Source organism: Giraffa tippelskirchi, chromosome 4 (genome assembly GCF_054371585.1).
Source record: "Giraffa tippelskirchi isolate mGirTip1 chromosome 4, T2T-mGirTip1v1.2.pri, whole genome shotgun sequence".
NCBI lineage: Eukaryota > Metazoa > Chordata > Mammalia > Artiodactyla > Giraffidae > Giraffa > Giraffa tippelskirchi.
Window position 1 is genome coordinate 207,476,054 of NC_137278.1, and position 24,599 is coordinate 207,500,652.

Genomic DNA, 24,599 nt, shown 5'->3' on the forward strand with positions numbered 1-24,599 from the left:
AGGGGTGAACACATCTGGCCCTGAGCTCTGCAGTAGTGGGGGGGTGGGAGGCTGTGGGGAGAGGTTTGGGTTTTGTCCCCTGTCTCAGGTCCCTGGGGGATTCTTTCTACCTGATACTTTTGGAGAGGTGACTTGAATCAGTTGACCCACTTGCTTTCGGTCTGAAAAACCAATCAAGTCATCACGAGTCCCTAAAGGATCAGCCATCCTTTTTTGAGCAAGAAGCCTGGGTCTCCTCCTGTGTCCTGGTTTCTGCTCACCGGGTGGTTCAGACGGTAAACCTGACGTTGAAAGCTCACCTAGAAGTCATTCTTCCTTTTCTCCTCCTCACCGACAATTCGCTTTTTCCTGTGGTTCTCACAGTTTTCCGATCACGCAGGGCTCAGGGGAGGACGAGGACGGCTTCTGAGCAGAGGGAGTCCTCTGTGAGAGCTCCAGCCTTTTCTGTGTTTGCACCTGAGCAGCCTTCGCTGTTGGGAAGACCTGGGGTCCCAGAACTGGGGGGACCGCTTCCTTCCCGATGGCCCTGCTTGGGATGTGAAAGCAGGTGGCCGGTGGGAGCGTGCTTTAGCGGGCGAGGTCTGGAAATGTTGCCCCAGAGGCAGCCTGTCCCAGTAAGTCCCTAACTGCAGAGCAAAATCCTTCCTCTTGGGTCCTCACCCTCCACGCGGCCGCATCGCAGTAATTGGGTTCTTGGTGACCCACGACTGCCGGGCTAATGTAAGCCTTAATGGAAACGCTCTTTTTCCACCCAATTAAGTGGCTGCAGGTGGAATGCTTTGCAAGAACAGCCAGTTCCCAGTTCTTCTGACTTTGTGTCTCTTATCTACATTCTCTATCTGGCTCCATCTTGCCTGCGTAGACGCATTTACAGTTATTTATTTATTCTATGAATGTTTATCGGATGCTTGTCGTGTGCCAGCTTTTGAACAGTGCCTGGCCAGACCTCAGTGGGGCAGGGTGGTGGACACACCACGATTTCCTGTCAGGGGGTAAGGGTTGGAAGCTGTTGTGCACTGGGAGCTGAGGGAACCCAGAGGAGGCACCCTAACTCTGCCCACGGGATGGGGGGTACAGAGACTGCTTTCCTGAAGAATCTGGGGGCCCAGGTGGAGTTGGATGGGCATTTCTGGTGGTGAGGACAGCTGGGGCAAAGGAATGACCTCATTGGGAGGTGAAGAAGTGTGGGAACTGCATCTGCCCGTCAATGGGGGGGGGTTCATTCACCAGGAGTCTTTGGGTACCACTCAGGAGTTTGGGTTTCACCCTGGAGCCGGTGGGAGCTCTGGGCTGCCCTTCACCAGGGAGTGACAGCCAGACACTCAGTCTGCAAATGACAGAAAACCCAACTCAAAGCGGATTAAGAATAAATGGAACTCACTGGTGCATTTGATAGAAAGGCCTTGAGGTCACAGCCTCAGGTGAGGCTTGATCCAGCAGACAGATGAAATGGCTCACCTCTGTTCCCTTGGCTCTGTGGACCCAGTGCCTTCACCACCAGTTTCTGAGCGGTGGTAAGACGATGGGGGCAGCTTCCACCTACATCCTCTCCAGGTCAAGGCTAAGGCAAAAGAGTGCCTGTCATTCTCCTTGCAGCTGTTGGCTCTAACTGGGCCAGTCCCCTCCGTGACTGTGTTCTGGGGAGTACAGCGTGCCCGCTGGATGAGGTCTGGAATGCCTGAGTCCTGTTTGACCAGAAGACAGGAACAAGGATGCTGGAGAGGAGAAAAAGTGGAGTGCAGATGGTCATCTGCGGAAGGAGAGAGGCTGACTTGGGGTGGGAAGAGGCTAAGAGAGAGTCTGTGGGGGGCTGACTGGCCATCCTGGTGAGACGCGGTCCCCGGTCGCCCCAAGGGCAGGACCCAGGATGCCGCCTCTGCACAGGCTGCTTCTAGGTCCCACGTCTTGGTCGCTGCTTCTTTCTTCTTTGCTCTCACCCACACATTGGGGCCTCTCGCCTTCAGTCTTGGTCCTAGAATCAGCTCCACGGGCAGCCTCGCCTCCTCTGGTAGGGCCTCTGGTCTCCTTCCCTGTAGAGCCGCTTGTCCCCTCCTTTGAGTCCCTGCTGTAGAGCATCTGTTTACTGACCCTTCTTTTAACTTTAATTTTCACAAGTACCACGTGAACGCCGTTGTGGCGGAGCCTCCCTAGCCTCCTCCTGTCCTTCTGTCACGGCCCTCTCATAGGGGATTCTGTTCTTGTCATGTTGGCACACATATTTTCGTTCCTTTTTCTATGAATTAATTGCGTACAACAGAAATACATAGCTTTGAGTTTTCTTTTTTACAAATGAATTAATTTTTGAGTTTTTTTTTTTTTTTTAGCTGTGCGGTGGAGCCTGCAGGATCTTGGTTTCCCCAACCAAGGATGGAACCTGTGTCCCCTGCAGTCGAAGCCTGGAGTCCTAACCACTGGACAGCCAGGGAATTCTCAGTTTTGAGTTTTCTGATTATGTATTTTGCATAAAGATCACGCTGTCGTATTTTGGAACCTGCTTTTTAAAAGTCAACACCATCACAATACTTCCCTCGTGGTCCAGTGGTTAAGACTTCACTTTCCACTGCAGGGGGCGGGCGGCGTGGGTTCAATCCCCAATCAGGGAGCGAAGATCCCATGTGCCTTGTGGCCAAAAAAACAAAACATAAAACAGAAGCAATACTGCAGCAAATTTAATGAAGACTTTAAAAAATGGTCCACATTAAAAAAAAAAAAAAGCCAAACTCAACACCATCATATGCATTGCACTTAATTAATTATCCATTTGTTCCTTGAGAGTCTTTTCTGTGCCAGGGGCTGAGCCAGGCAGTCGGGCGGAAGCAGCCAGGACACATCCTCCCACGTGTTTACGGCCGCACCAGCCTCCCCCCAGGACCAGGGCCGGCCCCGTTGATCACCAGCGGTCGTTAGATCCGCCGCTGTAAAACCAGAGGCTGGCTGAACAGGACAGCTCTTCAGCTGCGGGCTCTTGCTGGGGGGTCAGCTACGCCTGTGGACCTCCTCCAGGCTTTGCCTTATTGAAATGCTCACATATTTCTTTTAGCCTCTCAACTTATTTCTTCTCGAGAAATGACATGGAACCTTGTACCGCAGCAGAGTAAACCCCATCGATCAGACTGTTCAGGCTGAGTAATCCTCACGGTTCGGGCAGCAGTCACGGCACTTTCTTACTCCCGTGGTCTTGTCAGACGCTCATCCTGCGCTGAGAAATTACGGTGGGTTAAATGTACATAAATACTCCGAGCTCATTACGTCGGGCTGGCATCCCCAAGACGGGGCCAGCATGTCTTTCTCAGTAAAAACAAACCAGATCCGCCACTTGAAAGGTGAAGAGGCCCTTCCTTTTACGTTTTGCCATATGGACGGCTGAAAGTCTCTTTCCCTGTGTTTGGGTCGGGAAGGGCAGCGGCTGTCTCTGGGACTGTTAGCGTTCCCCGCCTTTTACCCTGAACAGGATGCAGGCATCCATCCGTCGCAATCCCGAGAATCCTGGAGCTGGAACCTGGAGTCTTGACTTCCTTGGAAGGATCGGGCCTCCCAAATCAAGGCCTTTATGAGGATGATACGCTGGAAGTAGCTCATCCACTTGAATTATGACCATCCGGTCGTTTGAGCACCTTGTCTCTGGCTGTCAGGCAGGGCTGTCCAGTCTGGGTTCCCCCACCAGCTGTTGAGTCTGTGGGGGTCATCGTGCTTGTTGAGGTCTTATTTGGGCCCTATGGTCTCTCCACTGAGCTGTGAGCTCCTCACGTGTAATAAAACTTCATTTATTTTTAGAAGGGCTGCTCTGTTAGGAAGACCTTCATGGCTGATGAACTTAGTTATTCTGATAAACTGTGTAACTTCTGTGGAGAAGTGATCCCTCTGAGTGCAGAGAGGTGGTGGAGATTCGTAGAAAGCTCTCCCTTCCCCGGGGAAGCATGTGTGGGTGCTAAGTCACACACATCAGTTGTGCCTGACTCTTGTAACCCTGTGGACGGAGAGCTTTATTGAACAGAGATTTTGTTGGGTCCTTCTTACACACACAGAGTTAACCCTGACTCTTCCTCCATAGCCTAGGGAGGTGGGGTGAGAGGGATAGGGGTCTGGGGGGGTGGGGTGGGAGGGGCAGGGGTCTGGGGGGGTGGGGTGGGAGGGACAGGGGTCTGGGGGAGGGTTGGGAGGGGCAGGGGTCTGGGGGTGGGGTGGGAGGGGCAGGGGTCTGGGGGTGGGGTGGGAGGGACAGGGGTCTGGGGGTGGGGTGGGAGAGGCAGGGGTCTGGGGGTGGGGTGGGAGAGGCAGGGGTCTGGGGGCGTGGGAGAGACAGGGGTCTGGGGGTGGGGTGGGAGAGGCAGGGGTCTGGGGGCGTGGGAGAGACAGGGGTCTGGGGGTGGGGTGGGAGAGGCAGGGGTCTGGGGGCGTGGGAGAGACAGGGGTCTGGGGGTGGGGTGGGAGAGGCAGGGGTCTGGGGGTGGGGTGGGAGAGGCAGGGGTCTGGGGGCGTGGGAGAGGCAGGGGTCTGGGGGTGGGGTGGGAGAGGCAGGGGTCTGGGGGCGTGGGAGAGGCAGGGGTCTGGGGGTGGGGTGGGAGAGGCAGGGGTCTGGGGGCGTGGGAGAGACAGGGGTCTGGGGGTGGGGTGGGAGGGGCAGGGGTCTGGGGGTGGGGTGGGAGGGGCAGGGGTCTGGGGGGGTGGGGTGGGAGAGGCAGGGGTCTGGGGGGTAGGGTGGGAGAGACAGGGGTCTGGGGGGGTGGAGTGGGAGAGGCAGGGGTCTGGGGGTTAGGGTGGGAGAGACAGGGGTCTGGGGGGGTGGAGTGGGAGAGGCAGGGGTCTGGGGGGTAGGGTGGGAGAGGCAGATGTCTGGGGGTAGGGTGGGAGAGGCAGGGGTCTGGGGGGTAGGGTGGGAGAGACAGGGGTCTAGGGGGTAGGGTGGGAGAGGCAGGGGTCTGGGGGTGGGGTGGGAGAGACAGGGGTCTGGGGGGTGGGGTGGGAGGGGCAGGGGTCTGGGGGAGGGTTGGGAGGGGCAGGGATCTGGGGTCTGTGAACTCACGTGAGAACACTCCCTCCTTTATCCTTCTCTGTCTTTCTTGGCAATTTGGAGGATCACTCTGTTTCCTCAAGTAGGATCGGTCGTAACTGCAAGTGGGCACGTCTTGAAATGGGCTGGTTAAGTGCCCCAAATTGAGACAGCTTTCCTGCCATTTCCAAGTTCTTCTTTTAGCTGGGGAGCCGGGAGTGGGCATGCGGACGCTTTTGTTGCGGTTTTCTCTTTGATCTTGGTTCAGACGGCCTGCTGGAAACTCTCTCCCTGTCCTTTTGTTCTCTGTGAAAACCAGGACGTGGGTATATGGTGTAACAGCCCTTGTCGGTGGCAGACGTGTCTGCTGTGTTGAAATGACACACTTAGAAAAACGGTCCAGGATGGAGTCATCAGCACTTCAGTCTCTGGGGGCTGTGGCTCGCCCACCGTGGGGTCTTCGCATCTTCGCTGAACCGCCAGCAGGTCAGCCCCCGGGGAGAGTCCTGAACCCCGTCTTTACAGGGGGTGAGTCATGCTCCCCACTCCCGCCCCAGTGCGCCTCGTGGAGCAAGAAGCCTTCTTGTCTTCAGATGTGTTTTCCCTTGAGGGTAACCTTGCTCTTTAAAAGCAGCCTGCTTTCAAAGTTGTATTTTCTTAATAATGTCAAAAGGGGAAAGAAAAAAAAAAAAGCTGCCTAAAAGCCTTTTTTGGAGGAGAAAGAGCCTGGGCATAAATAAATAAATAAGTGAAACCCGTACGAAGAAAAAGATTAAAAAAAAAATCAAGGATGGAACCTTTGCGCTCGGCCTGGGGTGTAAATGGCAGGCCCTTCGTGAGATGTTTGAGGTTTTAGTTTTTGATTCTCTTTCCTCCTTTTGTGTTTGTCATTCCAATCAGGAGAGGTGGTGTGTTTTTTAAACCTTGCCCAGTTTCTGGGTGGAGTGATTGAAGGAGGATGGGGTTTGGCAATATGTGTGCCCCCCTCTGTTCGGCAGAAGCTGGAAGCTGGCGCTTACTGAGCACTTGCCACGCAACAGATATTGTTCTGAGTGGTCGTTATCTTCTCTGTCTTTCTTTGGAGGTGAATCAGGCCCCATTTCACAGATGGAAACTGAGGCATGGGGCAGTTATACAGCTTCTCAGTGGCTGAAACAACAGACTGGCTCCCAGGTTCTAAGCCCCTCACTGTGCTGCTTCTCAAATATAAAGGCCTACTATGTGCAGGAGCTGAGCTATCACTGGTGTGGGCAGATGGTCCAGGAAAGAGGTGGTTACAGGGCTGGCTGTGTGATGCAAGCTGGACAGAGGGGCGCCTGGAATGGGTGAGGAGCACCCAGGAGGGCTTCCTGGAAGAGGCAGCCAGCAAGCTGAGGCTTGAAGGTGGATAGGATGTAGCTGGGCAGAGTGAGTGAAGGCCAGGTAGAAGCGAGTTCAGTCCTGCCTGCAGGGCTCATGGTTGGTGTATATCAGATGCCTTTATGTCTGATAGACACTGGTCCAGCAAGAACCAAGCCAGGGCCAGCCCCTCCCTCACAGACGTGTTAAGAGATTAGATGAGTGGAAAGCATGGAAAGTGCCCGGTACACAGTAGGTGCTCAGGAAATACTGGTGGCCCTCTCCCACTGACAGGCAGGAGTGTGGGCTTGACATTTACTGCGACCTGGGATTGCAAATCGGTGGCCCCTGTGTGGGCCACAGAGTTTGAATTGCTTGCATTTATAAATTGGGAGATTCTACCCCAAACTCTAAATGTCCAGCTTTTTTTTGAAAGCTCCTGGGTTTTGGTGACGGTGGTCTGCGCAGCCCACTCTGCACCCCTGGGCTGGGTGAGGTGTGGCTGTCCCCACAGGGGTACTGGAGTGGCCAGGGCCTCTCCCGGATTGCCTTCTGAGCCCCTCCCAGCCTCCGTCCCTCCTGGCTCTTCCGCAGCCCTGTGTCGCCCGTGTGGCCCACAGCACAGAGTATCACTGAGGGAAGGTGAATCTTGGTGAATTGGGCACGCACTGCCTGTTGGGTTTAGGGTGGATAAGGGCAGACCCTTAGTACAACAATGAGTCTCTGGCCTCGCGACTTTGGATCCCAGGCCCCTTGAATGCCCACACCCAACGTGCACACCACACGCCAGTGGATCTATCTCCATGACTCAAGATCATTGGCATTTCCAGTCTTTGAAGTGTTTGACTTTCTGGCAGATGGACCAGTGCTTTCAAAGCCAAGACATTCCTGGGATTAGTGGAAAGCCACTGACCTGACACTGATGCCTTTGAACTGTGGTGTTGGAGAAGACTCTTGAGAGTCCCTTGGACTGCAAGGAGATCCAGCCAGTCCATCCTAAAGGAAATCAGTCCTGAACATTCATTGGAAGGACTGATGCTGAAGCTGAAACTCCAATATTTTGGCCACCTGATGCAAAGAACTGACTCATTTGAAAAGACCCTGATGCTGGGAAAGACTGAAGGTGGGAGGAGAAGGGGACGACAGAGAATGAGATGGTTGGATGGCATCACCGACTCAATGGACATGAATTTGAATAAATTCCAGGAGTTGATGATGGACAGGGAGGCCTGGTGTGCTGCAGTCCATGGGGTCTCAAAGAGTCGGACACTACTGAGCGACTGAACTGAACTGAACTAACCTCACAGAGTGGGGTTCTTGGGGAAAAGCCATGGTTTAAGTGGCTCCCCTCCTTCCAGACACCAGACTGACCCTCAGAAGACAGTCATCAGATTTGGACTGAGGCCTCCTCGGTGAAGGGGCTGTGTCCCCCAGGGTTCCCAGGCCGTGAACAGTGGCAGAGTCCCGAAGAACCCTGCTTTGTTTCAGCATGGACGTGGCTGCCACGTAGGGCTTCCAGAATCCCTTTTCTGGTCTGTCTTCCATGGGCTTTGCATGGAGTCCCAAAGTCCCTTTTCCAGGTTCTTGCCATCTTTCAAGGCCAAGTTCAGATACTGCTTCCTCCAAGAAGCCTTCCCTGGTTCTCCCTGGGATGAACTCATTCCTCAGAAGTCCCTGTGAGGTAGGTACCGCTGCCACCCCGTGTTCCAGACGGGGAAACTGAGGCTGGGCAAGGTGAAGGGGCTTGTTGGAGGCCACACGCCCACAGAGGGCACGGTGAGATCTGACCCGGGGCTCAGTGGTCGCAGAGCGTACTTGTGTTCCTCGGGGCTTTATGCTTCACAGGCCTGCGGAGTGTGCTGTTGGCCCTGAGTTGTGGGCGGGTCTGTGCGAGCGTTTCTCATCCATTGAAGCCGCCAGATCCCGAGCCCTGTTTAGTGTTATCTTTGATGTTCAAGGGCGGTGTGAAAATTCCTCTGTTTTCTTGTGACCCAGTTTCTCTGCTTTGAAAATGCCTTTCCCCTGCCCTCCCCCGTCCACGCCTCCTTGTTTCTGAGATCAGGCAGCAGGGCTTCTGGAAGCATCTCTGTATCTCCGCACCCCCGCACCAGTCACTCTGGCCCAGGTCCGGTGTCCAGGCGAGTGGATGACCTGAGTGGCAGCTCTGGGGCTTCTGGGAGGAGCTGCGGCCTCATTGTAAGGACTCAGCTGCGTGGCTCACCTGTGACTTGAAGCCAGCCTGTGCAGCTCATGTGACACCAGGGTCTTCTGTTCTTCCTCCTTGGAGAACAGAACCATCGCAGACAGACTTGACCGGAAGAGACCTCCTTGGCCTCTCTGTTCTCTTTGGTGACATCGGCCCAGGAGGCAGAGTAAGGGGCCCCGGCCACTGCCCGCGTCCCCTTGCCCACCTCTTGTACACGCAAGGAGTTGTGTGAAAAATCTCCCTTTTCCCCTTCCCTTTTCTGCTTGGAAAGCTCTTGGCTGGTTCGAAGACTCTGTAACTTAGTTCTGCAGGAAAACTAATTGCTGAAACTTGGTCTGTTTTCTCGGCGGGTCTGAGTGACCGGTTGGGGATCTTTGGAATGGGGACCCGGGCGGGCGTGTGTGCGTCTCAAGCCCATTTGCTCGTGAAGGTGTTTCCCATGTGTCTGCTTCTAGCAGAGTTTGGTCTCAAACCATTTGCTCATGAAGGTGTCTGCCTCTTGCACCGAGTTCGGCCAAGGATGCGGAGATAAAAAGATGGCTGTCTGCTCCTGGGATGTGGGGCGGGGGGCGAGGGAGAGACTGGGATGCATCCCGCTGCAGGGCGTCGGCCTTCCAGTCTAGACTGTTTTTGGGAGGGGCCCACTTTTTCTTCTCCTTTTAAATTGTGGTAACATACACATAACATGCAATTTACCCTTTTAACCCTTTTTAAGCATAGAGTTCAGTGGGATTGGGTATATTCGCATTGCTGTGTAGCCGTCACCCCTATCTACCTCCAGACCTCTTCCATCTGCCCAAAGTGAAGCTCTGTCCCCCTTACTCCTTGACTGCCCATAATTTCCCTCTGTCCCCGGCCCCGGACACCCAGCATTCTACTTTCTGTCACCCTGGATCTGACTCTCAGGACCTCATGTCTGTGGAATCATACAGGACTTGCCATCTTGTGTCTGGATTATTTTACTTACTACAGTGTCCTCATGGTTTCGTCATAGCATGTGCCTGAATTCCTTTCCTTTTTGTGGGTGAATAACTTTTGGTTGTGTGTTTGGGCCACATTGGTGTGTCTGTTTATCTGTTAGGGGACACGTGGGCCGTTTCCACCTTTTGGCTGTGGATCGTCATGTAAACCGTTGCTGCTGTAGACTGTGGGTGCGCGAGAGAGCCTCACCCCACCCCCTGGCTTTTCAGTTTTGTAGCAAGGTCTTCCTGACGTTGGAAGCTGGTGTCCTGGGCCCCTTGCCGTCGTCCTCATGCGGGGCAGAGGTGGCCTTGTCCCCAGAGCTGGGTCTGTGGCTGAGTTCTGGGAGCCCACCGTGGGCCCGCCTCCGACCTCAGGATCTCACGTTCATCATCTCATCCCAACGTTTGAGAAGACAGTCAGAGAGGTTCCCAGACACGCCTGCCTGCCCCAAGGCCACTGTGCCTGTCACCTGGTTTCTCTGTCCCCCTGCCCCTTCGGGCCCCAGAATTGGAGATGTTCACAGTGACCTCCGTATTGAACAAGGAAGTATGTTTCAACCTCTAAGGCTGTTTCATTACAGAGGAGAAGGCCTTGAAATGAATGCAACATTGTGGATCAATGACTATTAAAAATAAATACATAAAACAGGAGTAAGCCTGGGCCCTTGTCCTTGGAGATCACGGAGGGAGAGGCTGGTTGTGTGGTCTGTGGTCGGGGACTGTTGCCCAGCAGTTCTCAGCCAAGGGCAAGAAAGGGGGCAGATACCAGTGCCCCTGCAGCCACTGCATGGGGACTGGGGGCTGGACCCTGGGGTCTGACGCAGTTGGGGCCGGTGGGAGAAACGTGGTTGTTGAAGGGTAAGGCTGTGAGCCCCCTGGTGTGGGGGTGACCCCCTGGCCAGTGAGACTTGAGCTACTTTCCTGGAGGGTCTCTAGCACGGGGATGGGGTGGGGTAGGGGGGCGGCAAGGGGTTGTGGATGGAGGCCGCCCCACTCACTGCATAGCCAGCCCTGCGGTCCCTGCTAAGGTTCAGGAGACTCCAGGTCTCTGGATCCAGTCGGTTAGACTCTGCTGCGTGTTCCAGTGCTCCTGACCCTGGGTATCACCGGGCGTCAGGCCAGCAGGATTCCGTCCCGTGAACTTGGCCACGGACCTCGACACCGCCTCTGACTCTGGACTTGCCTGTGTGCCTGCCAGGAGGGTCTTCACACCCGGAGTCCACAACTGTCCGAGTAGGGGGAGGGACCCTGCCTTCTCAGACCCTGTCATTGCGATCCAAGCTGTGTCCACCCCAGCAGCCTTGGGCAAGATCTGGAAGCATCCAGAAGCTTCTGTGTCTTAGTCATGTGTTCCGAAGAGCGGTGAGAACAGCCTGGCAGGGCTCGGTGGGAACCGGGCACTCTCCGGCGTGGGCGAGGAGTTGTAGAATGTATTCTTGGTTCGGGGCATTTTTCCTCGGACTCTTTCTGGGCAACCAGCCATTTAGGAATGTTTGTTAAATGCCTTAAAAACACGAGTTGATTTCTCTTTGTTTCCATTGCCAACATATGAGGCCACGCTAGTCCATCTATACTCACCAGTTTTGCCCTTTCTCTTTCTCTTGACAGTGAGTGACCTCCAGGAAGAAGGAAAGAATGCCATCAACTTGCCCATGTCCCCGGCCCCAGTGGAGATCCACCCCGAAGACTCCCTGCTCGGTACTGTTGCTTCCGCCAGCTCCTTGTCCTGGGCGAGTTGAACGTCCCTGGGTGTGCGGTTGGTCTGGGAGGGGCCGGTGAGGAGCCTTGTGATCAGACATCACACCAGGCTCTCAGCTCAAGGTCGTGTTTAGAAAAAAGTCTACAGGAACATCTACAGGAACAAAGCGAGCTTTTCCCTTGTAGGTTTCAGCCTCTCTGGTTGCAAATGTCAGCTTTATTAGTATTTAAGTATGATGGGGCCAAGAGATCGGGAGCCGACTCTCCTTGAAAAGACAGTTTGTTGCACTCATGGTTCCCCTGGTGCCGGGGGAGGGCAGGAGTGAGCAGACGCCTTTTTTATCACTTTCACAAGACGGAGTGGGTGAGGCAGGGTTAATGAGCAGGTTTGATCAGCTGGTTCGGGTAGTTTCAGGGGCCTCTGGGACACAGGAAGTGCCCTGAGGGGTCTGTACCTGGTCTCAGGTGATTAGGGCAGGGGCTGTTGGCTGGGTGTGTAAGAGCCCCATGGGAGCTGAGTTAGAGAGGTGGCTGGTGAGGGGGGTGGGCTCTGGGTTGGTTGTTTGCATGTGAAAGGCACTCACAGGGGACACGTTTGCTGTCTTGGGAATCAGCTAGCTCTGCGCTGGGAGTCCCCGTAAGTCCCTAAGGCCCCAGGATGTCGAAGCATCTGAAAATACAGAAAAGGGACTTCCCTGGTGGTTTAGTGGATAAGAATCCGCCTGCCAATGCAGGGAACATGGGTTCGATCTCTGGTCCGGGAGGATTCCACTTGCTGTGGAGCAGCTAAGCCCGAGAGCTGCAACTACTGAGACTTCATGCTGCAACTGCTGAAGCCTGCACGCCCTAGAGCCTGTAACAGGGGTGTTGCAAGAGAAGCCACCGCAATGAGAAGCCCATGCACCACAACTCGAGAGTAGCCCACACACAGCAATAAAGACTCCGTGTAGCCAAAAAAAAGAGAGAGAGAAAGAAAGCAGTGCATACATGTCAAAAAAACTTACAATTTAAAAAAGAAAAATATGGAAAATCAGAAAAACTGTTAATACCTGCCCCGTCTCTATGCAAGCTGGAGGGGCCTCCCCAACGCCAGGGGCTTGCTGGGTGGGACCTGCTGAGTGGTGCTGGCCCTATGCCCACCTCCTGGGACCACATCCCCACCAACACTGATGAGGTAACGGCCTGGACATGTTTTTCCTTAGAGCGTGCTTTGGGATCTGATGGATCTGGAAGGCTGTCTTGGAACATTCTGCTTCTTTCCAATCCCTGGTTCAAAGGGATTGAACCAGGTGTATGCCTCTGCTGTGGTTCCCAGCACAAGGCCAGGCCAGCAAGAGCTGGTGGGAAAAAACGGCAAAAGCTGTCCAGACAGCCGACCTGCGGCTAAGTGCTGGGCGGGCTCGGAGACACGTGGGTCCTCTGGGGCTTCCCCTCAGCTCTCAGAAGACCCTCTTGTGCTGCATCCTCAGTCTGGCTGCAGCTGCTGCCCAGGCAGGTGCCTGTCTCCCAGGGGAAACCGACGAGCACTGTCTGGAAATCACCCAGATTCAGAGCAGGATTTCTCTCCCCTCCCCTGACCCCTGGTACTATGGACATTTGGCACGGAATAATTCTTTGATGTTGGGGAGACTCCCCAGGTGGTTCAGTGGTACAGAACCCACCTGCCAATGCTGGAGATGCAGGTTCGATCCTCTGGGTCGGGAAGATCCCCTGGAGAAAGAAATGGCAACCCACTCCAGTTTTCTTGCCTAGGAAGTCCCTTGGACAGAGGAGCCTGGAGGGCTACAGTCCACGGGCTCACAAAAGAGTCGGACACGACTGAGCACACAGTTCTTGACTGGAGGGGCTGTCCTCTGTGTTGCAAGGTTTTGATCAGCATCCCTGGTCTCCATCCACTAGATTCCTGTAGCTTAGACCCTGCCCTACCCTGCACCACCATTGAGGACAACCAAAAATGTCTCCAAACATTGCTGCGCGTCCCTTAGGGGCCTGGGGGACACAATTGCTCCTGGCTGAGAACCGGCTTTAGACCAATAGGAGCCCTAGAAAACAGATTTACTGTAAACGCGGGGCAGGCTATTGTTTGTCGCGACGCCTTGAACCTGCCTTTCCCTGGGCCCTAACTCTCCTGTCTTACCTATTTAGCAGCTATTTTCCTAAATAGTTGCTCCTGGGCTGGGAGTCAGCGTTCTTCAGTTTGCTCTGTTAAGGTCCTGCTGGCCCTGGAAGCTCTTATGATTTTGATAAGAACCAGCCTAGTCAGCACTGGGAGCTGAGAGCTGAGCGACTGGGGAGTGAAGTTGGGGAGAGAGTGTTGGACACGGAGTAGGATGTACAAAGGCCCTGTGGTCGGCGGTGGCAAGAGGTGCCAAAGGCTGAGCGAAGTCTAGAGGGACTGGGTTGGAGGGTGCCGGGGAGAGCTGGGGACACAGGCTGCAGAGGGCCTGGGGGGCCGCATGGAGGATACTGGCCTTGACCCCGGGAGTGGTGAGGGCTGCTAGGGCCTCATCAGGGACCCCTGTGTGGGCCCCTGCAGCTTACTTGGAGCATCCCTCTCAAGCATCAAGTCTGCACGACTCCAAGAATAGTGCTTCCACTTTGTCAGGTTTTAAACTTTGCTGTTGTGAAGCCTCTGTCACTCAAAGCCATTCATTCCTGCCGACACGGACAGGGTCCCAGCCGTGGGGGCCTGTGTGGGCCCCGGGGCCCTAGTCATCTCTACCTGCACGTCGCAGGGGCCAGAGGCCATGCCTCTTTTCTTTCCTTTTAGTGCTTGGGGTCAGTTTTGTTCTGTGTCATGTTTGGTGTCTGCCCGTCTTTCCCCTCTGCCGTCCACTTACTGGGCTTCTCTGCTGGCTCAGTGGTAAAGAATCTGCCTGTGATGCAGGAGATGCAGGTTCGATCCTTGGGTCAGAAAGATCCCCTGGAGGAGGGCATGGCTGCCCGTTCCAGCGTTCTTGCCTGGGAAATCCCATGGACAGCAGAGCCTGCTGGGCTACAGCCCATGGGGCTGCAAAGAGTCGGACACGACTGACCAACTGAGCATGCCCGCGTGTCCACTTATTACTACCATGTCACCTCTCTGTCCAAGCTTGCTGGAGCCCATGGCCCATGGTCAAGGCCAAACATGGAGGGAAAAACAGAACAGAAACAGAATATGGATAAACACACTGCTGTGAAATGTCCATTTTTTTTTTTTTTGTGCCCCTCCTGCCAAATGTTTTTGTCCATACCATTGTACATAGTAGCAAGCTTTCCTGGTGAAGGACAGCACCCCCCCCATCGCTTCTCCCGAGATACCAGGGTCGGTGCCCCATGGCTTCCCGGGAGGCAGGCCCGCCCGCCTGGGCCGTGTGCCTGGCTGCAGGGCTGCTCCGTGAGAAGACCTCGGGGGTCTCTGCTCTCGACGCCCCCGTCTGACGGAAGCCGGCTGCCCCCACCCGCGCTAACCCGCCTGTCCTTTGTCCCCGCAGAGGAGAACGAGGAACGCACGGTGATCGACCCCACCTCCAGGGACGACCCCAGATTCAAAGGGCTGGTCAAGGTGAGGGTGAGCCTCCTGGTTGGGGTGTCCTGTGAGGGCAAGACTTTGGGTTCAGGCTCTTCTGGGTCAAGGGAGCGAAGCTGGGGTCTGGTCGAGGGGCCTTGATGCTGCATTCGGTGGAGGGTGAGGAAACTGGACCGCTTAGCATCTCCCAGGGGGGCCCGGCCCCAGGGGCTCTCAGACGGCCCACTCACCCTCCTGTGCTGTACCCAGGTACGCGGGGACCCTTTTCTTAAGATTTGGAACGAGCAGCTGCAGTGAACGCTTGCACTGCCCTGCAGACGAAATCAAGGCATTCAGACTCTTTCTGGAGCAAGAGGGGAGCTCAGAGGAGGCTCTGAAAAGCAGGCCTGTGGGTCTTTCTGGACTCTCCTGTGGGTCCTCATCCCCTGCCCTGGGCAGTGGGCAGATTCAGACGCATCTGGACGCTCCGGGACAGGCGAGGCCAGAGAACAGCCACCTGGTTCCTGAAAGTCAGGGAAGCAAGGGTGGGTGGATGGGCACTGACTCTGGGATCCCTCGGGGCCGCTGCAGCCACGTGTCTCTCCCCAGGGGTCTCTCAAGCCCAGCCTCGCAGTGAGGGTTCATTGGTAGCGTTAGTCCAGCTCCAAGTGCAGATTGAACTCTGACTGCTCTGATCTAAACCACAGCAGGGCTTCAGAGGTAATCCTCTGGCTGGCAAGGGCTCCGACAGCATCCTTACCTTGTAAGCCCCGATCCAGTGGACTCGGGCTGGGCAGATGCCAGTTAGGATTGTGCCACACACACATCCCATGGAAGGGGGCTTTTCAAAAGTGTCTCCACCTTAACCATTGTGGTTAGGGCACAACTGCCTTTTCCTGAGGGCTTCTTCAGGGTAAACAGAAGCCTTGCAAGTTGTAGCTGTTTAAAACATCGAAATGGAAAATGTTTTAGCGCATGCGTGCGTGCTCAGTCGCTAAGTCACGTCCCACTCTTTGCGACCCCATGGACTGTGGCCCACCAGGCTCCTCGGTCCTTGGGGTTTTTCCAGGCGAGAGCACTGGAGTGGGTTGCCGTTTCCTTCTCCAGTCTGTTTTAGGGCCCATCCTAACCTGTAGATGCTGAACGACTTCAGTCGCCTAGTTGAGAGTTGCCTAGTTTAGATTCCTCCCCCTGCCAACTACCACTTTGTTTCTTTCCTGAACTGAAGAATGTTGGTGAGGAAAAATGACCCTGCATTTCAGCCACCATGGTGTTCTCCATGGGCGAGATGTATAAGATGTTAGTTATTTGTTTATCTGGCTGTGTCGGGTCTCAGTTGCGGCGCGCGGGCTCAGTTGCCTCACGGCATGTGGGATTTCAGTTCCCCAACCAGGGACAGAGCCCCGTCTCCTGCATGGGAAGGCGGATTCCCAACCACTGGACCGGCATGGGCGGCATTTAAGTAGGAGAAGGGGGTGTTCTGTGCTCGTCAGGTTCCCCAGAGAAAGAGAACCTGTGGGAGGCGGCCCGGTCTCTCTACCCTTCTCTGCCTCCATCTACCTGTCTTATCTTTCTGTCTCCCTATGTTCCTATCTATGTCTCTGCCTCTCTATAGAGATTTATTATAAGGATCGGCTCACGTGATGCTGGAGACTGAGAGGTCCCTTGAGATGCCCTCTGCCAACGGGGGCCCAAGAAAGTGGGTGTGAGAGTCCGAGAGGTCAGGCCGTGGATGCCCCAGGCAGAGAGAGGGCGGAGTGCAGCCTTCCTCCACCTTTTTGTCCAGTTCAGGCCCTCCCTGGATTGCGTGCCACCCTCCCATGCTGGGGAGGGTCCCTCTGCTTTACTCAGGCCACCGAGTCAAATGCTGATCTCTTCCTGGAGACCCCGGCACAGACACACCAGAACAGATGTTTCATCAGCTGCCTTGGCATCCATCCCGGCCAAGCTGATACTTAAAATGAACCATCACGTGCCTGCTCTGATTTTTTCCTTCTTCGACATTTGAGCAAAGCTTGACAGCCTGTGAGCATCAACTCCTTGAAACAAGTCCCAGGGAGCCTGGTGTCACCCTTACATCCACGCAGGGACTCAGAGAGAAGTAACTCCCTGCCCCCGCCCCAGGTGATCCTGTGAACCAGTGTGAAGTGTCCTATCTTGAATGAGTGTGTCTGGTTGAGGCCTCATCTCCTGAGCTCTGGCTGGGGGTTGGGAGCTGCGCTGGATCCCAGGGATGCAAGACAAACAAGCCACCTCCCTGCTCTATGGGATCCAGAGCCGCTTCCTGCCTCTTCCGGGTTCGCTCAGCCCACCCATCTCTGCTTTGCCTCCTAAGACTGCAGGCAGTTTTGGCCTCTTTAGGGTGAGCGCTGGGCAGCTGCATGTCCTTGGTCAGCCCACACGGAGTGACCACAGCATCTCTGCATCCAGGGCCAGCCCGACGGGGTCCCGAGGAGGCTCTGGCAGCTCCACATCCCCCAGATTCCCAGTTCAGCTGAAGGCCCATGTCTGGGGTATAGAGTGTGCCGACTGGAGGGGCTGGGAGTGTGAGGCATTGATACTTGGGGGGCAAAGGAAGACCAAAGACCGGAAGGGGCGGGGAACATCCTCTTCTCCCTCTCTTACCTGATGGGCAGTTCTGAGAGCCCACTCCTCCCAGACACTGGTCCTCTCCTGCCCACCAAGGTCCCCATGTAAACCAGGATGCTTTGTCAGGCAGGACATTCCAGGGGTTTGGAGGTCACCTCCCAGGGCCCAAGGCAGAGCCTGACGGCTCTTGGGGCCCCACCATGTGCTTGGCCTCTGCGCCCGCAGCCCCTTTCCTGGAGTGCTCCTTTTCAGCCTTCGCTTTGCTCTTCAGTTTTCCTCCGCAGGAATGGGTTCTCTGGCTCCCTCTCTGCCTGTGCCGCCCCACCCTCCACGTTCTTGCCCTCTTTCCCTCAAATTTCTGCTGCCTGGAACCATTGCCTGTTTATTTGTTTGGTTTTGATCTTTCTCCTCCCTCTAGAACGTACCCCCAGCCATCAGGGACTGTCCGTGTTTTGCTCCCCACTGAATCCCGATGCCCTGAGGTCACTGCACACTGTGATGCTGACTTGGGAGCTGGGCTGGTGGTGATGTTGTGAGGGTCTGCATCAGGACCACCTGAGGGAGGGTCTGCATCAGGACCACCCAGGGTAGGGTGCAGCCCAGCACATGGGCAGGACAGGCCTTTTGCCTCAGTTCAGACCTTGAGAAAGCAAGCTCTGGGATGAGGGGGCAAGGCAAGGGCTGGGGGCACCTATGGATACTGAGGCAGGTGGTTCGCCAGAAGCCCTGGGGAGCCGGGTGCAGGGGGGGCAGATGGCCAGTCCTGGTGGTTTAGACAGACCTCCGTCCACTTTGCCTGTGTGATCCTTACTGCTTTTCAGAATGCCCATCTGGCGCTATGTGTGCGTGCTAAGTTGCTTCAGTTGTGTCTGACTCTTTGCAGCCCCATGGGCTGTAACCCACCAGGCTCCTCTGTCCATGGGATTGTCCAGGCAAGAATACTGGAGTGGGTTGCCATGCCCTCCTCCAGGGGATCTTCCCAACCTGGGTATCGAACCTACCTCTTTTACGTCTCCTGCATTGGCAGGCTGGTTCTTTACCACTAGCACCACCTGGAAAGCCCTAGACTGATTATCCAGGCTTCCAGTTGATGAAATCTGAGTAGGTCCCAGCACAGACTGCCTCCTAAGGACCCCTGTTGGGATTTGGCCCAGAAGCCGTTGTTTTCCGTGCAGGGCTTGGACTACGTGCAGGTCTGAGCAGGTCAGGGTGAGGTCCGGCTGACCTCCCGACAGCTGGCCACATCCGTCTTGGGACCAGCGGGACCTTTCAGAGGAAGCACAGTCTCCTTGCTTTTTTTCCGTTCTCCATCACCTGCACTTTTTAACCTCTTGTCTTGGCCCCTGACCTGTCTCTCTCTGTGGGTTAGCCTTGCTGGCCTGCCTCCTCAGGACTATCACTGTTTAAAACACAATGAGCTGCTCTCTGCTTCCTGTAAAACAAACCAGCCAACAAACACACCAGGCTCTGGCTAAGCCGGGCGTTAAGAGTGAGGCGGTTCATTGAAACATTGTCTTTGAGCATCTTTTGTGCAAGACGCAGTGTGAAGGGGTGGGCATGGTGGGCTCTGGAGTCGGCTTCCTGGATTCAAATCCCGGTTCAGATTGGAGTAGGAAAAGAGTTGTGCCCGTCCGCACGCATGAGGGTGACATCAGCTGCTGCATACTTGCTGTCTGGCGGGTGCTGTGCTGGGTGCTGGAAAGTGGGTGTGAACAGGGCCGAGCCGGGAGGTGGGCACACAGGCAGGTCTGTGGTTCGAATTTAGAAGTGAGTGTCCTGTGGGTTCAGGAAAGACTTCTCCTGTCTCCTCTCTGCAGGGGTTTCGTCCTGCGGTCCTCTGAGCTGGCATCCTCCAGGAGCACCCTGACTCTTTTATGGGGTGAATAACTGGAGCTGCCCGGGGAAGATAGCAGTTTCCAGATGAGATCCTTTGTATTTGCAATGATCCTCGAAAGCAGGAATGGCAGTTCTCGTGCTTTGCAGAATAAATTGCCAGAGAGGGGCCTGCACACACTGGTGGCTGTGTTGGTCCAAGGCTGGCAGGCGGTGTCGTCCCTGGGGTTGGCATTTCTCCCCAGGAGCAGATCTCCCATCTCATCTCCAAGTTTATTGGGCAAGTCTCTTCTGGGTTATTAAGTTCTGTTTGCTCCCTCCTTTCGCCCCTAAGAAGAAAGTCAGCTGCACAAGGATGGTCTTCTGGGCAGAAGACGATGCCATCCTCTCTGGGCAGAGATGCCTGGTGATGTGTCTGCAGGTTGCAATAAGCCTGCATCCTCAGTGTGTTAAGCCATGACAAGCGTATTTGGAAGTGATTAAACATAACTGTCATAGCTTTGGGGGAGACAGGCTGCAGGTCCTGATTATCATTCAGACGGAACTCAGGGAAGTAATTTTTTATTCTAGTTTAAGCAAGCTTGTGGAAGGTCCATGCAAAGAGCTCTGTGCCAAGGGCATCATTAATATCACGTCCTAGACATGTGCCTGTGGGAGTCGGGGTTTGCAAATAAGCACGTCTCGAAATATAAGGACCGCTGCCATCTTTAAAAAAGTCTTTTGTGAGACAGAGGATTGAGATGGGTGACCTGGATGGTACAAGAATAGGGTGATTGGTGGTGGCCGGGGTCACTGCATCTCTGCTGGGGCAACAGTGGAGCGGCTGGCTTGCTTTTGCTTCTCAGAGCTGACCTCTGTGGCTTGTTGGGTGAAATTTGACTTTCATCCCTTTTCTGTCTTGTTTTCATATTTGCACTTTGACCAGGTCAGAGATCCAGATGGGAATTTTTGAAGTTTTAGTCTCTTCATAACAGAGACATCTCTTGTGTGTTTTCCGACAGGTCTGTTCCCTGGGTGAGGCAAAGGTCTGTGTGCCCAAGAGACCTTTCTAGGTCTGTAGTCAGCTCTGCAGTTGATTTGAGCACCTTCCGAGGTTCTGTTCCTAGTCTCGCCCCTGGGGCGATGGCTTTGAGCAGGCTGGTGGTCCAGCTGGGGAGACGGACACGTCGAGGGACGAATGAATGTGACCTGGTGGTGTGAACACTTGGGAGGAACCTAAAGCAAGAAGCGGGGTGGTTTCCTCTGCCTTCTGTTTTCGGTGGGGTGGTTGCGGGTGGGTGTTTGAGCGGAAACCTGCTGCTTGGTACCTAGGGTGGCAGCAAGTGCAGAGACCCCATTGGAAGCATGTGCTGGCAGATATGAGGGTGAACGAGGGAGGCAGCGTGGCTGGAGCTTGGACAGCAAGGACGAGGGTGGTCAGAGGTGGGATCGGAGAGGTGGCGGAAGGTGAATTGGGGTTTGACTCAGCAGGTGGAGGTGAGGTGGGGCAGGAACCAGCTCCCTCTAGTGGCTGTGGGAGGACCAGCAAGCATCTGCGACCCATGAGAGACAGAGTAAGTAGGTCATGATTTTTGTGGCTCCAGCACCTTGGACGGTGTCGGCGTGTGCTAGGTGCTGCTGCTCTGCTGAGTAAATCAGAGAGAGGAGAGCTCCAGGGGTGGTGACAGTAACACTGGTGAGACCACTGAGGTTTATGACCCCTGCAGAGGTAGATGCTAACACCTGCATTCTAGAGATCAGCTTCGTAATAGCAGGTGTATTGAGGTAGAATTCCTATACTGTACAATTCAGTGGTTGTTGGTGTACTCCCAGAGTTGTTCAACCATCACCTCTATCAATCAAGGACTTTTCATCACCCCCAGAAAGAAACCCCATATCCATCAGCACTCAGTCCTGAATCCCCCTTCCTGGCCACTGGCAACTACTTTGTCTCTATAGAATTATTCCGTCTCTGTAATTTTCATATTCTGGGTATTTCATTTAAGGGGAATCATACAATGTGTGGCCTTTGTGTCTGGCCTCTTTGATTTGGCATAGTGTTTTTTAAGATGCATCCATGTTGTAGCATGTGTCCCAACTCCATTCCTTGTTTATGGCTCAATAATATTCCATCATATGGATATATCATGGGCTTCCCTAGTAGCTCAGATGGTAAAGAATCTGCCTGCAATGCAGGAGACCTGGTTTCAGTCCCTTTGTAGGGAAGATTCCCTGGAGAAGGGCATGGCAACCCACTCCAGTATTCTTGCCTGGAGAATCCCATGGACAGAGGAGCCTGGAGGGCTATGATCCATAGAGTCACACAGAGTTGGACATCCATTTTGAGTTGATTTCTGCATGTGGTATAAAGGAAGGTTCAGTTTCATTCTTTCACGTGTGGATATCCAGCTGTCCCAGCACCATTTGTTAAAAAGACCATTCTCTCCCCGTTGCATTGTCTTAGCCCCTCATGGGTACCAGTCGACTGTAATGTGAGGGTTATTTCTGGCCCCTATTTCCGTGTCACTGACCTCTGTGTCACGTTTTGGTAGTTTAGCTTTGTAGGAAGATTTGAAATCAGGAAGTGTGAGTTCTCCAGTTTTGTTCTTCTTTCTCAAGATTGTTTTGGCTTTTTGGGGTCTCTCGACTTTCCATTTGCATTTTAGGATTTGCTTGTCAGTTTTGGCAGAGGAGCCATCTGGATGGTGATTAATTTTCATAAACGGCATCTATTATTATTCTTTCTAATTACTGCATAATATAGACTGCTGGAAACCTGGAAGATGTAAAAATCAAACAGAAGGCAGTGGCAATTGTTTAATTCGCATCCCTCCGGGCTTTTTGTCTTGTGCATTTGGCTTTTTCTACACAAAATTTGGAATTGCTTCTGAGCTGGAAAATGTCTAGGAGCACGTTTGGACTGGCACCTTGGGAGAAACTTCTGGAAAGGAAATTGCCGGCTCACGTAGCACACACAGGGATAGGGACTGATTTTGTCTTCTTTTTAATGAAGACCCTGAGGACCCAGAGAGGTTAAGTGACTGGCTCCAGGTCACACAGCAAAAACCCTAGTGGAGCTGGGTCTCAAGTGCAGACCCCAGAAGTCAGCAGCACTTGTTTTTATAGGGTGTACTTGTTGTTGGTATATGAGGCTTGTACTTGGATTCGTGATAGTGGAATGCTGTCTGTATTAATTTTCTATTGCTGTGTAAATTAATTTTTACCAATTCAGTGGCCTAAAGCAGCATCTATTTAGTTAGCTCATAGTTCTGAGGCCCAGGGATCAGTGTGATTGGCCCGGGTCCTCGGCTCAGGGTCTCCTGAGGCTGAAGTCAGGGCATCAGTTGTACTGAGTGCCTTACTGGAGGCTCAGAGGCAGCAGAAATTGACTCTGCTCCTGGAGACACCCACCTGGCTCTCCACTGTCACAGCTGGTGCTCCCCTTCCGGGATCCCCCTATGGTTTCTAGATCTCTGACCTCTGGGTCCAAAGTCAAAGGGCTCACCTAATGAGGTCAGGCCCTTGGACAATCTCTGTTTCTTGAGGTCAGCTGTCCCATAACAGCCTGATCACAGGGTACAGCCCCATCATTGCACTGTCCAAGGGATCCTGTGGGCCTGACCAGTGAGGTCTTAGGGGCATTTTAAAATTCTGCCTATGAAATCTTTTAAATTGTTAGCCAAAAGTGATCAACCACCTTGGGAGCCTCATTAGCCGTCCCTGCTTACCTGGGCTTCCCAGGTGGCTCAGTGGTAAAGAATCCACCTGCTTTGCAGGAGACCCAAGAGATGTGGGTTCGATCCCTGGGTTGGGAAGATCCCCTGGAGGAGGAAATGGCAACCCATTCAAGTATTCCTGCCTGGGAAATCCCATGGACTGTAGCCTGGCGGGCTACAGTCCATGGGGTCACAAAGAGTCGGACACGACTGAGTGAGTGAGCAGGCACACACACACACACACACACACACACACACACCTGGTATTTATAGCATCTGTTGGGCTTTGCTGGGTGCTATGGGGGGCCGGGGGTTTGAGACAGCATATGGGGGGTCCCTGGCCCCAGGGGGCTCCCAGTCTCTCTGAAGGTCAAGGGCCAGCCCCTCGTGGCAGCTGTGAGGGCCCAAGGGAGGGCAGGGTGGTCGGGAGGAAGGAAAAGCTGCTCAGGCCGGGGGTTGGCAGGTGAGAAGCAGGGCGAGCTGGGAGAACTGGGGGAACTTCTTGGGGGGAATCCTTCTGACCAGAGTGAAACTGGAAAAGGGGCTTCGAAGACCAAAACGGAGGTTAGGATCCCTAAGCCTGCACTTACTTTTATGCCTTAAATTTAAATCATATACTTTGCAAAAAATTACAAACCAATGAAATCTCATTAAATGGCCAGAAAAGGCTCCGTGGACGCATAGACGCAAGAGTCTTGGGTCCGTGGTGGTGGGAGTCCGGTTCCGGGGTCTGGATGCTGGGTATTCAGCCTCTGAGAGTCACCACCGGTGACCTGCCAGGTCTCGGGTCTTGGGGGGAAAAGCGTGGTGTTTGGAATTGTGCCCCTGGTCTGGCGGCAGTGTGGCCAAGCTGTGGTTGTCTGGGACTCCGGCCCAGCGTGGAGGCTCTTTGACGGTCTCTCCGTGGGCTCCGGCCCCTCCTGGCCTCCCTGTCGGGTCCACGCTGCTACAGCGGATCGCTCCTCCGTGGCCGGGATGTCATCACCCCGGATACCAGGCCTGCCTGCTCCCGCCCCACCCCGGGCGCCCACTTGCTGTTCAGCCACCTCCTATCCCGCCCTTGAACGCTGCTTCCTCCAATCCTGGGGCCCTGTGACCCCTGAGGTCAGCCTTCTTCATGATGCCGGGTGCTCATCCTTCATCTCTCTCTGTCCCCCAGCTGGACCTGCAGTCCCGGAGCGAGGAGGGGCAGGTTGAGCCTCCTTTGCCCCCACAGCCTGGCACAAGAAAGGTCCTCAGTGTCGGCCCTTGAGCTGGTCCAGTGTGACTGCTTGGCTCCGATGCTGCTACTGTTGCTCGGTCGCTCAGTTGTGGCCGACTCTCTGCGACCCCACGGACTGCAGCACGCCAGGCTCCCCTGTCCTTCACCATCGCTCAGTGTTTGCTCACATTCACGTCCGTTGAGTTGACGATGCCACCCTCTGCCCTCTCTAGCCCCAAACTCTGCCTAAGTTTTTTCAACAAACTATTTTTTAGAACTGTTTTCAATTTACAGAAAAATAGTAAAGATAGTGCAAGAGTTCCCGTGTTTCCACACCCTGTTATTAACATCTTAGATCAACATGGTACATTTCTTATATTAATGAACCAGCATGAATACATTATTGTTAACTAATGCCCACCATTACTCCAGTTTCCTTAGTGTTTGGCAGATATACTTTTTCTGGTCCTATCTAGGCTCCCACATGATGTTAGTCATCCTGTCTCCTTAGCTCCTCTGGGAGTGACAGTTTCTCAGACTTGCCTTGTTTTTGATGACCATGTCAGTTTTGAGGAAGGCTGGGCAGGGGTTTTGTAGGAT

The 24,599-nt window shown here is 54.3% G+C and overlaps 1 protein-coding gene and 1 long non-coding RNA gene across 7 annotated transcripts in view; one reads left to right on the forward strand and one right to left on the reverse strand.

Moving 5' to 3' along the window:
• Positions 1–24,599, forward strand: part of PARVB (parvin beta) — a 114,279-nt gene that overhangs the window by 48,108 nt on the left and 41,572 nt on the right. For 4 of the 6 annotated variants that reach the window (XM_081591751.1, XM_081591748.1, XM_081591749.1 and 1 more), the window contains exons 2-3: positions 11,105–11,194; positions 14,668–14,738. In XM_081591751.1, the coding sequence (XP_081447877.1) occupies positions 11,105–11,194; positions 14,668–14,738 (161 nt within the window). Of the gene's footprint in view, positions 1–10,162; positions 10,355–11,104; positions 11,195–14,667; positions 14,770–24,599 lie in introns of those variants that run through there. The other 2 variants (XM_081591752.1, XM_081591753.1) reach the window with 2 other exon arrangements.
• On the reverse strand, positions 2,658–8,271 carry LOC145546042 (uncharacterized). The gene is made up of 2 exons (XR_014082441.1): positions 5,024–8,271; positions 2,658–3,967 (listed from the first exon to the last, which is right to left on the reverse strand). It is a non-coding gene; the product is annotated as an uncharacterized LOC145546042 (long non-coding RNA).